Source organism: Thermobia domestica, chromosome 3 (genome assembly GCF_964235325.1).
Source record: "Thermobia domestica chromosome 3, izTheDome1.hap1.1, whole genome shotgun sequence".
Lineage (NCBI taxonomy): Eukaryota > Metazoa > Arthropoda > Insecta > Zygentoma > Lepismatidae > Thermobia > Thermobia domestica.
In genome coordinates, this window is record NC_137456.1 from 86,431,496 (window position 1) to 86,450,175 (window position 18,680).

Here is an 18,680-nt window from a genome sequence, read left to right on the forward strand (position 1 = left end):
AAATGTTTCTTATGCACTGTACGGTATATTTAAAAAAAATATTAAAGAAAAAGAAAGTAAAAGAATAGAAATATTGTGCACATTTCAAAGTATAAAGTATAAAGTATAACAATTACAGGAAACTTAGAATGATCTGCCAAGGATGCTACCAAGGGTGTATACCAAGCATGTTATAAAATAGAAGATCTATTTTCATCCAATATCTTCATCCTATTAACTCAATGAAGCCAAAAAACAACCGAGCATTGACATGTCTGATTGGCTACTCTCGTTTCCGCCATGAATGTTGGCTGAAAACATTGTGATCTCATTGGGCGGAGTGGGGGGTGCGAAACTGTGACTTATGGCTTCGCGATTTTTTTGTATAGGCAGATCCTCTATTTTATAACAGCCTTGGTGCATACATACAGTTTTAAAATGAACAAAACACTAACGTAAAACAAAAGTAATTCTTAAATTATTTATTTATTTTTACTGTTCATTGATAAATGATTATATGGGTATAAAAAGGCAGGCCTAAGAGAGTCAAAAGTTTGTTTTTGGTTTTTAAAAAAAAGTTATGACAGATGATTACTTTTCCTTGACAAAGTCTTGCGTTTTTATGAAGCCATTATTCCTCATTTCATTACGGATATTTTTCTTTTCTCCTTTCTCTATTTACTTTCTTCTTTTTCGGAACTAGACCGGATATTCGATAGTCTACTTTATTTAGAATACCTTTATTTTTCACGTATTTATTAGGAAGTAGGGAGTATGTAAAAGTAAAGATCATTTAGCCTCTAAATTTGATTCATTAACCCATTGGTTTCTTTAAATTCTAATAGGAAAAAATACGTAGACTTTACGTACAAGGGACCTGAGAGTTAAGCATCTTTTTTCCGTGTTGCTCTTTCTTTAATAAAATAAATTATATAAAATGAAGGTATCCTATTTATAAACGGCAAATGTCTTAGTGTGTTATGGTAATTACTAATAGTAAGCAGTCACGCAAATGATGTCGCTACTTGCGGTATCGCTTGCCTGTATAACGTTAATAGATGTCACCAGCGAGCAGGTAATTTGCCGATTTAAAGCTGTTGTGAAGATGTTGTGAATACGATACATGAATATTTGTATAACCACATGTTGGTTGATGAAGAAACTCAATAATAATAATAATAATAATAATAATAATAATAATAATAATAATAATAATAATAATAATAATAATAATAATAATAATAATAATAATAATAATAATAGAAGCGTATAGAAATTATAGTATTACTAAAATAGCACATCTTATAAAATAGTGATTTTTTAAAATCTTATTTTTGTATTTAAAGGTTTATGGTCCCTAGACGGAAAATCTGGAGCTTTTGGCTATGATTATTGGTATCAACCTCACTGGGATGTACTTATCTCTAGCGAGTGGGGAGCTCCAAAGGCCTTCAAGAGGGGACTGCAATTTGAGGATTTGAAAAATGGTTTGTATGTTTGTATTTTGTATGTAATACTAACCTGACATACTAAGTAAATAGGCATTTGAACGGCAACCTGATTTCGTCGAAAAAGCGAACGTAGTTGGTAGTGCAACCATGCAGTACAGCAAGCGATAGTGCATATTTACATAGTGCTGAAATGTACTGATGCGTTTCCAACAACAACAACAACAAAAAAAAAAAAAAAAAAAAAAAAAGCCTCTGCTTACAAAACTAGAAATTACACGGAGATAATTGGACCACTGCAATGTGGAACAAAATACAACACTTTTGGAATCATGTTGCATTCTCCGTTGAAAGCCAATTTCGTTAGTACTCGAACAATGATCAATAGTGTTTGTGAAAGGGATCAACAGACCGAAATTCACTATAATTCCACCATCCTATGGTGAAAAAGTAATTTATCGAGGTTTTTCCAATATGGATTGCTATCCTCCTTTGAAGAAGGTGAACTGTCTCTAGACAGAACTCAATTCGTGGATGACTAGGGTAAAACTGATAACCCATTGGAAGATGTAAAATAGGGTTCAAATTCTTTTGTAGTCCGTGCAGACAATTTCTGGACATGAGTCTTACAGAAAATGTTCGTTATCTTCTAAAACTCAAATTGCACAAATGGCAACACAGTTCCGGAAACAAACAACAGTTACCTGATACAGTCTATGACGAATGGTTTTAATTGTCACAGGATTTTATGGGCGAGTTACTACATACAATATCATGTAGATTGGAAGCTTTATGTGCTATCAAAGGGAATGTACAAAATAATAACTCTAACATCAGAAATGGTACCTTCTGTGCACTGATACGTAGCAACAGCTATACGCTCATTCGTTGGCCTTTTTATTTATATCAGGGTTGTGTATATGGACGTTACATCTGACCCGAAATTCAGTGTCCGGACGTTACAGATTGACACAAGGTCCTCTAACGGAACACAGGGAAATAATGAAACAAATGCTTATACTTATTTCACGCTCGGCGGCGTTACTATAGCCGTTCGATTTCTTGGCACCCTCGAAAAAACAATTTGAACACCTTAGGCATAGATCTCTTGTATATCATTCCCTCAACTAAGTTGTTCGTAGTAATCTTGGGTGTCGATTGGTTTATCTCCTTTCAAACAGCATTGTTGTTTGGTAGCTACTACCTGTTGTCAACGGCACCAAAAGCATTATGCTGATAACAAAAGTGGGAGGGAAAAAAAGACAATTTCAGTGTAGCAAGTATGCGTTTCAGAAACAATCCAGATAACAAACAAAGACATACTCTTGATTTGTCGGAAAGTTCCTATTTTAATTTCTTGAATAGTATCTGAAGACTATAACTTGTATTTTGACGTGCTGTAATAGTAGTGTTGTGTATTCCGAATCCGATGCTATCATTGCAGAGATTTGCGAACAATACAGAGGTATAATGCGTGAAAGATATTTAAAAAAAAAAAAAAAAAAAAACTCAAGTCTTTAAAATTCAAGGAATGCTCTTACTTAAAGACATTGAAGCGTTTTTACCACCGTTCTTTGATGGTCACTTCGGTTACATTTTCCTCGTCTAATGATAATCGAGGCCTTTTACCTTTTCGTAAATCGTGAAGGCTACTCATAATCTCAAATCGTTTTTTTAAATCTGATGAGACTTCCTTGTTCAGAGTTCGTTCTCTAGTCGCGCAACTTTTCTGCAGACAGCTCAGACACTACAGCATTATTTTTATTTGTCTTCCAGCAACATCGTGAAAGATTAATTCACTTTTCTGTTATTAGTTTATTAATCATTGTTTCAGTCACGCATCCTGATCTCTGACTGATAAGGAAAGAAAGCAGAGCTATGCTACCAGCCAGACCAGTGTGGCCAATCATTAGAATAATAATTCTTATTGTATCCGTTAAAATATAGCTGAAAATTTTGTTCCGTAACCTAGCTACATTGATTCATGGTACAGTACATCTTGTAAATGAAATGTGTTTCTATAATTTGATTTTAAGTTCGAATTATGTGTTCTCACTACCCGATATCATGAGCATAGTACTGTTTCTACCACTTTATTTTGCGATACCCTTCCGATATATTTTACTTTTATCATTATTTCTTATATACTGAAGCTTAGTTTATTATACTATCGCACTTGGACATTTTCCTTGAAATACTATCAGAAACAGAACTATGACTGTATATCGAGACTTCCATAATCTTACGAAGTATCCTACCAAATCTTTAAAAAAAACACTTTGAAAATTCAAATATTTAGTGAAGGATGCATGGATGATCCTTAGTGGAGGGAGACTTTATAGGTGTTTATTTTTTAAAGGTCTGTATGGCTCATCTCTAAATGTTTGGTCGTGGTCGGAGCGTCGCCTATTGCAGGTATTGCCTCTTGGGGAAGAAGGAACTATGGCTTTAGAGATTCGATTCCTGCATGATCCACTGGCTCAGCAAGGCTTTGTTGGATGTGCTCTTAATGCTAATGTATTCAGGTAAGTAGGTTTAAAGTAAGACAAGTAGTTGTTAAGGAGAATTGGTAGTCTGATAGGGGTAGCCAGGAAGTTTTCATTAGAAAACAGTATCTCAGTATGGTGCCCACGTATTTCTCAGCGGTGAGGAACACCTTAAGGACACAAAAAGTCTGTAAAATCACTTTGAAATCCCATCCATGAAATATTTGACAAGGTTAAAGGCCGACTGTAACTAGTGGGAAACATATAGCGAAAATACGGTCGATCGTGGAAAAACGAGTGGATTGAACATTGGAAGCCAAATGAGTGGATTGAAGATCGGAAGCACAGTCTCTGAACCTTACAACACATGAATTTTTAAAAGAAATTTAGAAATAAAGTGTTCAGACATTCCATTTAAGACGTGTTTTATCTTTGCAATTTAATCTCTAAGAGTTCGATTAAATTCCTGTAGAGTTTAGCAGAAAGGTATGCAAGACAGTAAAAATAAGTCTTCAAGCTTGCGTCAACATGAATGTTACCGAGATTATGTAGACAAATCTATTTACATTACACTCACATTTTCCCAACTTTACATATGTTAACATGAAGTTCTACTTTTATTTTATTCATGAATCTGAACAAGCAAGTTAATAGGCGCTTTATGAAGACCAGGGACATCAATTAGCTCAGGACAGCTTATGGTGATCTGTCGGATCACTTCCAGTTTGTGTTCTAGCAAGTTGACGAGGCTACCTCGAATCCTTGACAACAATGTCAAAGTGTTAGACCATGTATATAACAGATCATGGTTAGTGCAGGGATTGCAGTGACCTAATAGTGTTGACTGAGGTAGAAAGAAGAGTGTGTCTCCTGATATGTACGAGGGGCATACTGAAAGTCATGAGCAACATGTTTTCACAACCGTAATCTTTAGTTGTAAGTTAAACTAAGAATATCATCTCAATCTACATATCTTTCTTTCCAGACGTTGACGTTGTTTGTTGCTAGCACGCGACCACAGGCGGGCAGCGATATTTCTTTTCGACAGCGTGCTATAATTGAATTCCTTGTTAAAGAAGACCAATCTGCTTCTGAAATTCACCGCAAATTGCAGCGTGCCTATGGAGATGTGTGCAAGGGTGCCATTAGTGTTAGGAGGTGGGTGAAACATTTTAAGGATGGAAACACGAGTATCGAAGATGAGCCTCGCAGCCGGTGCCCTCGAACTGCTTCCACAGAATGCAACAAGGTAAGGGTTGATGAGCTGATTAGGGAAGATAGGAGTATCACTGTGAAGGAAATCACTGCAAACCTTGGTGTTGGACATAGTGCTGTACAAGAAATGACTCACAACTTAGGTTATCGGAAGGTTTCGGTCCCAGTTTGTCGGAAGGTTTGGGTCCCTTGTTTATTAACCGAGGACCACAAACGTCAGAGACTAATCATTGCCCAAACCCTTCTTCAGAGATTTCGACATGAAGGTGATGACTTTTTGTCGAGTATTGTGACTGGAAATGAAAGCTGGTTCCGTCATTATGAACCTGAAACAAAACGACAGAGTGTGGAATAGCACCACTTCAATTCGTCACCGAAGAAGAAAGCGAAGACTGCAATCAGTAGGGAAAGTTATGGGGAGCGTCGTCTGGGATGCACAAGGTTGCATTCTGATTGACTTTCTTGTGCCTGGACAAACCATAAGTTTTCCCTGCTACATCCAGACACTTTTGAAACTCCGTTATGCCTTACTTGATAAACATCCTGGAAAGAAGATCATCCTTCATCAGGATAATGCGCGTTCCTATACTGCACGTGCCACTATGGAGCAAATCAGGAGATTTGGGATGAGATGTTTTAAACCACACTCTCTACACTATTATTTTTGAATTACAGCCCTCTGAAGTTCATTTTCCCACACTTTCGGCACCTTATATGGCCTAAACTATCCCTCACTGACCGAAGTTCCAGAGGATAGTTTTTGCTGGTTTTCGTGTCGGGAATTAGCTCCCGAAGTTTGTTCAAGTAGTTTCTTACCATTTTGTATATTTGGTTTCACTTATAAATACGGTTGTGAAAAAATGTTGATCACGACTTTCAGTATGCCCCTCGTACTATATATATATATATATATATATATATATATATATATATATATATATATATATATATATATATATATATATATATATATATAGATATATATATATATATATATATATGACAGATGATCAGAATACTAAGAAAGAGGGCCGAGAACACCATTTTTCTTTTGGAGGCTAATTTGAGTTCATTTAACATTTAATCATAGAAACAAAGAAGTGAAAGTTTCAGGAGGCTGAAGATGGTCGCATACCCCCTGCCCACCTCCTAGCTACGGGCCTGTGTTCTGTGCAATATTTTATGAGAAGCCAAAACAATTACATGAATTCTTAGACGTTTGGATTACTTAAATAATCTCATGGTAAGATTCGTGCATAATTATGTGTTACAGATGGTGTTATCTTGTAGTTTGACATGACACAGTGACCTCGTGACTAAGTATGTAACAGTAGGTTAGTGTAATTTGCTGAGTACTAGATATAAAATAACGACAGAAGAGAATTCATATATTTCGTTGAATCCTGTAACGAAGACCAGAAGCAGAGAAATTGCGGACGTTCATTAGCCCAATGGATGACCGGAGTAAAGTATACAATGATATGAAGTAAGTAATAATGAAATACATATTTAAATGTGTGCTTTTTAAATATAAAATAGGATAATAATACAAAATAATCTCCATATATAGACTGACAGTTATATTATAGTCTCGTAAATAAGATTTTAAATCAAGTTGCAGTGAATAACTATGGAATAGTATAGATAACTTGTATGCATGTAAATATAACGTAGAAAAACTTCTAATTTGAATACGGTTTATAGTCGTGAGAGACAGATCAAAGGTTTCTATATGAATGCAATTTCTATTAATTGCAAATAAATAAATTAATAAATAAAGAAGTAATGCATGCCTAATTCACGTGTTTTTTGTTGTAACAACAGTTATTCATGACAAAGAACGCTTTTATTAGAGAGAATTACATTAGCTTTTATTTGATGTTCAGTTTGCGAAGAACGAGAAAAGACAAAAAAGTGAGGATAAGAACGAGAATAAAACTCAATGGTAAGTGTTTAAAGAAATTGCACATTGTAGCGTGGACAACTACTTTCGATAAAAAGAAATTTTAAATTATGCAAGAAAAAAATAAAGATTATGATTAGATGTGTGTATGGTTAGATTTGCATGATTAGGAATAAGAATTACTTGTGTCTTTCCAGTATATTAGTTTTCTCGCAACTCATACAAATGCAGACAAAAGTGAAGAAAGAAGAAAGATGATGCAAAACGAAGGACATCAGCGAGCTGCCAGTGAGAAATTGTGTAATGAATCTGGTGTTGTCAGTGAAGTGATGAACACTGAACCAAGTGACAGAATTTCAAGCGTATTTCTGAAAATCATATCAAATAGTAGTTTGCGAGGAAATCGAAGAGAACAGTGGAATGATGAATATTGTTTACAAAGAAGAGTTTTCTTATCATAATCTATTTCTCTTTTACTACAACAATCACTAAAACGTGATCCGTAATATTTACTAATTTCTTCAGAAAAGCTATATTTGTAAGTAGTTTAGTGTGAGGTTGAATTACTTTAAAAATTATTTATATAAAGTTTCTTCTGTGAGAATTCACACGCTGTAGAGGATGATGAGACTGTAGCGATTAAGTATTGTAATGATTATCACAAACACTTTTAGGGTCAAGGTTGTCTTGGTAGGCATGCAGAAAGCTCGTTTTGCTCCAGATCGATTTTCTAGATAGGTCAAGTAATCCTAACACTGCTTTAAAATAGACTATTGACGTTGAAAATCTGTTCACGCTGCTTCGATAGGATTTGTTCACCATGTGGTAAGTTTGTAGACGAGATCAATGTTACGTCCAGAAAAAAAAAAAAAAAAAAAAAAACAGCAAAAGTTTTTTAAAAATGTTGCCTATGATAAAACCATACTCAGAAATACTGACAACGCTAATATGAAAGAACATTAAGTAAATGTGTGTATGACAATTCAAGAATGTTAGATTGTACAGGTGAAGCAGTACCAGATCTGTGGCACATTCTCCGGCTCATTGGGGGAATTTATGAGATATTCGCGAAAGCCACGCTCTGTTTTTACGGAAGTGTTTCTCAGTCACAATGGAGCACGCTTCGGCAATCTCTTCGTTCTGCGTCATCTGCTCGTACAGTATAAGGTAACGCCGAAGGTAACTACCCAAGGTAATAAAGTCATTGAAATGAAAATCGGAGGTAGAAAACTTTTCAAGACAATTTTTATTTACAGAGTTGCCTCGTGATCATATGGCTAGCGTGTGTGAATCTTTGAAACGGAAACCCAGTCCGTTCCTAATCGAAGTTCATGTTCGGATTCTATATTACGGTGTAGCTTCAGTCTCGTATGGCCTTGTTGCTGAAAAGGACGCTTAATTCTACTCCAACTAACAAGGTTTCTCAGACTAGTAAATTTGGCAAAAGATCCTTGAGGATGAAACTATTGAAGAAGAATCGAGAAAAAATGTTGAAATGATATACATAGTTCGTACAAGATGGAGTAATTTTCAACTTTCAGAAGATACGTCTTGAGTATTGTAAAATGATGAATTCGTTTTCTTCGGCCAGAAACATTCACAGAATTTATTATAAGATAAGCAGTGTTCAGATATTTCTTGCATGTCCTGCTCTTGTGCATCATTAAGTAGGAAGATGTTTCGAACACATTATTTGTTTGAAAATCAGTTAGGAATTATACCATCATATAGTCTTTGACTTCATTGTATTTCAATGTTTGCTTTGAATGAAGAAACCACTGAAAAAACAATTGGAACGTGCTATTAACGGAAATAAGAGAGAAGTTGTTAATATCAATGTGGATTGTTCTGGCCCTTTAACAAATATTGCCTTTCTTTTATGACTGTTATGTCATCATTTAGGTTGCATTAATAACAGAAAAATGCAGTTCTCAATGAAGACGGGGGAAACAGTATAAACATCAACATTGCACATTATGAGTGTACGATAGCAGTAATAAAATATTAAGAAAGAATGCATTATAGTGTTGTGGAGAAGTTAAAATAGAATTTCGAAACGTAAAACGAACCCAGAAGTTGATGAGTTCATTTGCAACGAATGTGCGGGTTTGCCGAGTTCTCTAATCCCCAAGAACACATATCAAAACGTACATGTGAAAGGGTTCCGTTCCGCGATTGAATTCTGACGGACACAAGCATATAGAGTATTTTATTACAAATTTTCTTTATTTAGCTCAGATAAAGTCAGAAGAGTTACCTACCGGACACCCGATAGTATGCATCAAAAAATATTCACCTCTTGAAAAAAATAACCTGTACAGCAGCAACCAAAAACTCATTTTTGGACTGTGCCGTGCTTACATGGAAAATTAGTCAAGATGAGTGTTCCCATACAAAAGGTAGAAGACTGCAATGGGGAACGTGAGCTAGTGATAAACTTAAGGTAACAATAGAAAAGGAACATTGTATAGAACAGACATATGAAGTGGAATTTTCAGATGGTTAAGAATGTGCGAAGTAAATATTAGGTGTATTTGAAGATTATGTAAATATCTTTTTGAAAATAAAGCAATGAAACAGCGATATTCCCTCGGACCGTCACTGATATTGTTTAACAAAGATATAGAGCTACTTTTAATGGGTATGAAAATAACGATTTAGAATACACCCGAAACAAAATATACTTTAATTCCGGCATCCTCTGACTCGGTTCTTATTCAACATGCATAAAGTTTAGAAACGATAAGGATTGTCTGTACAAAAAGGTAGAAGATGAGTACATGTTCGGATAGTACGGGTAGTATGAAATTTATCACCTCTTGGAGGTGTTATATGCATAATTTATCGTACCTAATCGCACCTCATATGTGGTCCTGGCAGCATTTATTACGATACGTTCAACGATCATATGCAAAGCCATAGAATAAGTTGGACAAGAGCATTTACTTTATTGCGACACATATGCTATAAATTTTATTTGAAAATGAAATATCGTGTTATTTATAGAACAGTACCTCTGTGAACTGAGTAATGAAGTTCCTAATGGTTGGATAATCGACATGTTTATTTGTCTCGGTCCTGAAAATTATTGTTATCAGATGAAGAATTCCACGAATGTGCAGACTAAAGTTATTGCTAAAATCAGGTGAATTTGTTTGTATTTTCAGAATAAAGAAATTTTAAAGTGTGATTCTATTAAGAGAATAGTATTAGGAAAGATAAATAAACGAGTGTTACATAATCTAAGGAAAGGTCATGAGAAAACGGGGTTATATAGTAGTGTCTGGGATTCGGGTACTCATGATCAATTTCTATTTAATAAGCAAATAGGACGACGATGCTTAATTTAACTCTTCCCCTTTGGATATATTTTGAACATGTGATACATAAAGATACATCATACTCATAAACCTTTAGTGTGATCTGAGACTTAAAGGTGAGCCGTATTTCTAAAAGCATTGCTATGATATTAGTTCATTCATCAACGTTTTTGGTTTCCGGACCAACCAAAGCTTGAAAGACAGTACTTTTGGATCGACTACTAAAACATCAAAATTAATAAATTTCTGAAAATTTCCAAAACGTTACTTGGTGCTATGGATCTGTATTGCCGAAATGAAAGTGGAACACATTAAATGTTCAATTTATGGAAGGATTATCAGACAAGCAAGTATTTTATCCAGTTTCACCAGGACTGATAACTTGTAGATGATCTAATGATTGAAAGCGGACAAGTTGTTTCACCATTTATGCTGAGTTTGATTCGCTGATCCAGATTAGTGGTAATAGAAAAGTACTTAGTAAATATACGTTAAAAGTAATTCCTTAGTTTACTGCGAACGACTTCAGAAGCAATATAATACATCTAGTTACTGACTTCAGTGCTTTTCGTAATAGTGATGAGGTTTTTATCCCTAAAATTTTAGGTGTCCCTAATTTCAATTGTTTTCAATTTTCGGAAATGCACTATATGCTTGAAGTGAACTGGATCTCTGTGCTCAAATTAAAAACATTGGTATACTCGTAATATCCACTGTCTTTCGTGGGCTGAAGGGGATATAGCTATAGTGTAAATGACTCACTTCTATTGTAAAAAAAAAAAAAAAGTATATAAATAGTATATTATTGTGTTTCCTTGAGTCTCCGAATAGTAAAATTTCTTTCTAACTTTCTCAGACGTGAAGTATTTGACTTACAAGGTTACGGATGAGCTAAACCATTTGTACTTACACCTCTCTCTATTAGTCTTGTTTGCTTACGTAGCTTCATAATTTAGCAATAATATGCTGTGTTGTTTGTAATTTACATGCATTTTTGCAATTTATAAAGCATCTTTTAGCGATTACGTTACCATTTTCTATCTGTTCACCCACGAAGTGATTAATATGATTGTCCTTTCTAGTGCTAGTGACAGTGATACTAATGATATGCCTCCATATTTTCCTAAGTGTTTGGTCAATAAATATTGTTCACAGGCAAGAAATGCATAATTTTGAGTTATTACAGTCTATTCTATGTGATAATGGCACTAGAGTACTTTAAAAGTTTCCTATGTTTGTTCATAATTCTGCTGGTATTATAGTTAACAAAGACAATAGTGGTGGGCCAGGTTCTTATTGGACTGATACCCACATTAATAAATATGGTTTCGATATCGATGTGCTCTAAAGTAGTTTGTTTTGCATTATATATATACAGGGTGGGCCATTTTAATTAATCCACGGAAATATCTGAAAAATGATAAAACATAGAAGAAATTTTTGAAGTACACGATATATATTTCTAAGGGGGAAAACCAATTCCGCCAAAAGTACCCCTCCCCGCCCCCATAAATGGGGGTAACGGGGGGTAACTTTGAAATGTCAAATGGGAACATGGGTCGAGTAATACCTCGTTCGAAAGGTCTTGGAAAACTAAGTAACGCTGTACCAAAAGATGTTTCATATTGTGCACCAGTTTCAAAATGGCCGCCATAATATGGTTCGGAAACTCCAGTACCCGTAGTGTGATAACCATGGAAGGTAAATGAATGGAACAAAATTGAAATACGTAAATATCATAGGGCATATCGAATGATGTAATCCCTGTGATCCCAGTGGCCTCCCTGAAGGGGTCTTGTGGGCTAACTTCAGAATTTCAATGTCCGACCGGACAACGGTTCGGGCGTACGCTTGACCTACCCAATGCTGTTTGGAAGGCAGACTTCATGCATAGAGAATTGGTGCACTAAGTTAAAGCGGATGGCCACAGTTACATTTTGATTAACTATTAGCATTCATGTCATATTGTGAGCTTGAGGGACGAAACGGTGTGTACGTATATCCCCGAAATGCTTTCTGAATAACCAGCACGCATTGCATAAAAGTTTCTCTTTTTTTAGTCACTACAGCGTCATCCTTACAAACAAATGTTTTAACCACACCATACCTATTTGTAAGGTTAGCCTTAATTTACGAATTAAAGTAGAGTTCTCGTTTGAACTTTCACTTTACTTTCCACCCCACTCACATACAGAGCGCATGGAGAGATTATTTTGCAGGACTTGGATTTCTCTCTATACATTATGGCAATTTTACTCTAATATTTTTATCTCTGTTGTATTATTCTCGAGCCTTGGAACGCCTCCGTGGTTTTCCTATTTAATTTTCGTTATTTTCATTTATGTCTAACCGTATTCATACTATGGGCACTAGACATTTTCTTAGACACAGTCATCATGTCTTTGCGATCATTTTGAAAACGGTGTCTCATGTCGAAAATTTTCTTACAGAAGCTGTTTGATATCAATTTGTCTATGTAACGCGATGTTACTCGCTTCAAGCTGCTATTTGAAATTTTCAAGTTGGTCCCGGATACCTTTCAGTTGGCCCTTGGAGTCACCCCAACAACACCTCTCGATGTGCCTTACGTCAGTTAGCTACTCCAGTTTTTCTTTTGTTGATTTATCTCCAATCGCTTTCATACTACGGGTACTAAACCTTTTCTCTGACACGGATACTATGTTTCGGCGGCCTTTTGAGAACACTGCCATTTCACATCAATCGTTTTCTCCTGCAATATGTTAGATTTTGCAAGATTTATCGAACGAGGTACCACTCGACTCATGTTACTATTTGAAATTTTGAAGTTAGCCCCCAAGACCCCTTTAGGGCGGCAACTGGGATCACAGGGACCACACCGTTCGATATGCCCTATGATATTTACGTATTTCAATTTTGTTCCATTCATTTACCTTCCATGGTTATCACACTACGGGTACTGGAGTTTCCGAACCATATTATGGCGGCCATTTTGAAACCGGTGCACAATATGAAACATTTTTTGCTACAGCGTTACTTAGTTTTCCAAGACCTTTCGAACGAGGTATTACTCGACCCATGTTCCCATTTGACATTTCAAAGTTACCCCCATTTACGGGGGGCGGGGAGGGGTACTTTTGGCGGAATTGGGTTTCCCCCTTAGCAATATATAACGTGTACTTGAAACATTTCTTCTATGTTTTATCATTTTTCAGATATTTCCGTGGATTAATTAAAATGGCCCACCCTGTATATATATATATATATATATATATATATATATATATATATATATATATATATATATATATATAATATATATATATATATATATATATATATATATATATATATATATATATATATATATAATATACACACTTGGAACAGACTGATCGAGCTTTGTTACATCTAATAACATTTTTGTTACCTCTATCACAATAAATCATGTAAATATCATTTTGTACACTATATTAATTTTATTTATCAATAAATGTATTTCTCGTCAAATCGTAAAAGCTCTTTTTCTGTATTATTTCCCCATTTTTACCATAATTAATAAAGAGATCCCTCTCACTCCCTCAATAAAAACACTTTGCGTAAATATTATTGTAGTTACACATTATCTTCACGTAATAATTAGAAATGTTAGTTTTGATTCAAAATTATATATATTTTTTTCAATAATGTCTTTCTTTACACAAATTTAAGTCCCATTTTATCATGTTTACATTGGATTTATAATCGTTGTCATTCCCATTTCTTTCCTTCATTACCTTCACTGAGCGCAAGCTCTCTTAGAACAAATATTAGTCGTTTTTTTTAACAGTCCAACTTTTTCGTCCTTTTTAGTTTTCATGATTCGTTTGCGTAATATTTTCTCAAAATGATCTCAATCATACTGTACTTCTCAGCGTAACGCAACATTCGCATTCACACATTTTTATATTACAATTGCTCACGATACTCAATCCTTCAACATATTAAAAATTTATCAAGGTTGTCCCTTGAGCTAATGTAAATTGAACTTCTTTTCTGAATAGGCACGGAGTTTGTGACATAAACGTGATCTCAGTCCATCTGTTTGTTGCTTTACAGAGGATGGTTTCCCACAAGACGTAATATCGATATTTTCAATCACACCAACTCAATATAATTCGTAGTATTGGAATACGTGGCTCTTCCAATACACTTTTTCCTCCTCCATGACTTTACAATCATTAATCAACCAGAACAATACATATATATCATGTCATAATAGATGCTCTGGGCTTTCATTAAGAAATACAGCACATTTGGCTTCCACAAAACAAATATAAGTTGTTTCAGAATACATAAAGTAGGAACAATATACTTTAAAAAAAAATGGCCAAAATATACAATTGGTTTCAATACTGGTTGAAATATAGGAAGAAAGAAACTTATTTTAGGTCGAGTTTCAAGACAAGCAGATGGCTGACTGCTATTAAAAAATAGTGACATTTGGCTTATAGGGATTTGCTTTATAGGTTTCACAAATAATAATAATAATAATAATAATAATAATAATAATAATAATAATAATAATAATAATAATAATAATAATAATAATAATAATAATAATCATGTCAGGTAGGTGGCCGGCTTACAAACCAAATTTACAAGTCGCACTGTAATAAACATCATTGTCTTTTGTTATGGTGTTATTCGTACAAAATTTCAGGATTGGGCTTAAGAAACCCAGGACCACTAGACAGTTAACAAAGTAGGTAATTGAGCAAAAACAAAAGGGAAAAGAAAAAAAGAAAAACAAAATTAACTTTAACGTGCTTTGACTTTAGAAAATAGTTGAGCAGACTTAGAAATGAAATAGACAATTACAACTGTATATTCTTACATTTTATAAATCTTATCCTTATAATTACAAAAGATGATATTGCCACGCGACGAAATTTCTCCTTTATATATATAAAATGGATGACCTCAGAAAGTTCACAGACTGCATTTTCCTTGTCTTATGTCCTCAATGTGCACAATTTGGGAACCCCACAATTTCATCAATATAGCTGGGATCCCCCTTCGAGGTTTAGACCTTAGGCCAGTTATGTTGAACTCAGTATCTTCATGGACCAAATAGTCATCAGTGTATAGTCCGCAGCAAAAAACCTGCAACATGAGCATGTAAGTTTATTGTGAAACTACACCTAACAGCGCAGGGAATCAATATAACGTCTAAGTAGCACGAATCACGCCAGGAAAAAGCTCGGCGTCCTCCCCTGCACACTTATTTTGAAGCAAAAGACTTCGTCATTTCACAATAAACTTACATGCTCATGTTGCAGGTTTTTTGCTGTGGATTGTACAACAGTGCAGGCCACCAATAAAAAGCCATTTTCATACTTAATGATATATTTGAAAAGTAAGTAAATACATAAAATCTTACCCAATATTCTACCTTTTTTAAAATATAAAGAACTAAAGAAATACTTTGTAGGTAGTAGATGGATGCTTATTATTTCATTCCCGGTACCTGGCATATTTTTCGTGCAAGTAGCTTTGGGATATCTGCCAGAATAGAGATCAAATGAATGTCGATTGACTTGAAAAATGTAATGAAACCTTTGAGTTCTACATTCCACGATTATGCCTACTAAGCTAAAGGAGACAATGATGTTGAGAGATGAATGAAATGGTGGAATGAAGAAAGTAGGAGGAAAGGGAAGAACCCCGAGGAAACCCATGTACACGGTATTTGTCGGTTGACTTTAATCTCACTGGGACTCGTTCCTTTTTATAAGTAAGAGAAGTTGTTCTCGTCGATGACCGAACATGAAAAAGGCATAGGTTGCAAATTTACAGGTTTCTGAAAAGCGCGCAGTCAAGTATTGTTAAACTTTGGGGATAGCCACTTCACTGAATGTTTTATTGTTGAGACGCACTGAATTTAATATTAGCTCCATCTGCAAGAGGGTTGTCAGTTTCACCACATCGGTCGAAAGAAGGACAATAAGAAAATCATAATTTTGTAAATAAGTAAATTAATAGGTATTTTTAATATTTTCCCGGGATGAGCTGGGGTTCACAGAAAAATGAGTCAAGAGGCGCATGTGACCCGCAGGCCGAGAGTTTCATATTCTTGTCCTCGTTGGCATTGCCTAGTTTGCTCAGGTAAAAGTTCGCCGCTGCGAAATTTTTATGAGTTTTCGAAGTAGAAAGCACTGAAAACCTTTTACTCTGTGCCTCTTGGCATCTATATCTCTGGATAGTTAAAAAATAATGTACACTTGTCTTCGCTTTATTATAGATAATCAGGGTAACTTATTTATTTTTATTTTGTAGATTCTATAAGGCTGAGAATGGAAGTTGGGCAGCTGATAAAGTGATTGATATTCCAGCAAAGAAAGTGGAAGGATGGCTACTCCCAGAGATGCCAGGTAAAGGGAATTTCCTTTTTTACTATGTTTTTATACAAAGTGTTTCACAACAATACTGACAACGTTTTGGAGGCGATTCTTAATACCAAGATTAGACAAAAAGTATAAACTATAAAAAGTATAAAAAGTATAACCTGATTGTGGAAATACATCCTTTCTGCACTATGACTAGCCGAAAACTTGACGAAAAAAAAAAAATGCAGAAACAGTCATACTTCGAGAACAAAATGTCGAATCAAAATCGAGTAAAAGGGAAGGTCCATTATTTTTAGTTGTAGATTCCATTGATGCACAATTGGCTGATATGTAGGAGTGGAACAAGAAGAAAACCCTCCCAAAAAACTGGAGAATTCCTGGGAATTTTTATTAAAATTTGAATGAGGAAAATAAAATCACTCTCATTAATCATCCGTCTCCCTTTGCCTACAGGGCATATAATCGTGGAACATAAAAGTAGAAAATTTCATTTTATTTTATTCAGTAATCAGCCAACTGTAACTAGTTTATTATTACTTTGCTACCATATCTATTTTTTTGTTGGTTTAAATGTTAACTCATGCGTTCAAAACACTTCAGTCGATCTATAAATGTTCACATGGACTAATATAAACAATTACGAGTATGTTTCATGGGCTAAAGAAAACGACAGATACAGTGGCGGCGTAAGGCAAACTGGGGCCAGTGAAGTAGATCGGGGCCCCTTTTCAAACAATCATTATTTATACCTTCTATTTTTGACATTCATTTGCATATTCATTCTTTCTGTTTACTCTTCCCTCTTTCCCGTTGATGTGTGTGTGTTTAGACCATCTTAATCTGGGATACATTAAGTAAATGGGGTGACATTCAGCATCCCTGTCTATTTTTTTTTTTAATGCTTAGGACCGCCTTCAGGCTGGCATCTAAAAGTAAAACTGAACCAGGACTATCATTGCATATTTTTTCTTTCTTTTTGTTCATTTTTAAACAAAGGACACGATAGAGAAAGGATTAAGGATATAAATGTAACAGAAACTATGACCTACGACAGAAATAACGTAATCTCAAACAAAATGACAATAAAGAATCCTGATTTATCCTACACCTATACCATCCTAGTTTAAACGTGTACTGTAATTAGATGGAATAGGGGAAGTAATGCTTCTAGTAATACATTTAGAGACAAATTTACGTACGAAACGTAACAATGAGCTGATATTGAAAAGAATTGCAACTAATAATGTAACCGACGCGATTTCTAAATGTAAGCTCTATGTTTTCTAGAATTTTCTTGTTTGGTTCTCGCCTTTGATGTTTCTTCTTTGCAATTTCTGATATGGTTAAGTTTATTCATGGTTCATCACCTGTCTGAGTTTACGCTACATAGGTTTTATTTCATTAGACTTTTCTCCTACAATTAGCCCCATTCACTTAACATTCGGTTTCTTTCCAATGATCATACACGATACTTAAACTTTTTTTTTTTTTTTTTTTTTTTACCGAACTATCAGTAAATAATGGCAAGAATAGATTTCTCTCCTGCGTATCTTCTTCCTGCGTATTCAGTGATAACATACGATCTATTTAGTCCCATTGCTTTTGCCGAAGTATCAATGAATAGTCAAGCATTAGAATGTTTCTCTTCTGTTTGTCTCTTTTACTATTGTTTTCAGATTTCACACTCGATTTATGATTATATTATTTTGTATTTAATAATTCAGTTATGTTTATATTCTGTCACTTATGACTATTTCCACTACCACTTACTAACATACTTAGTATTAAAATAACAAAAATTCCTGATTATATTGAATAATTGGAGATAGATCATAGAATAAATATGTGAACACAGAATTCTACTGCGGGTTGTATCATCATACTTTTCATTACCAGTTAATTGACAGATCTTGACGGCTTTTTATTACTCTTTTGGTACTTTTGTATTTTTATTGTCTTAA

At 34.7% G+C, this 18,680-nt stretch overlaps 1 protein-coding gene across 1 annotated transcript in view; it reads left to right on the top strand.

The window, feature by feature from the left end:
• LOC145680575 (methanethiol oxidase) overlaps nt 1-18,680 on the top strand; it is a 152,418-nt gene that overhangs the window by 37,734 nt on the left and 96,004 nt on the right. The window contains exons 5-7 of the mRNA XM_081751219.1: nt 1,326-1,466; nt 3,787-3,952; nt 16,649-16,743. Coding sequence (XP_081607345.1) covers nt 1,326-1,466; nt 3,787-3,952; nt 16,649-16,743 — 402 coding nt within the window. The remainder of the gene's footprint in view (nt 1-1,325; nt 1,467-3,786; nt 3,953-16,648; nt 16,744-18,680) is intronic.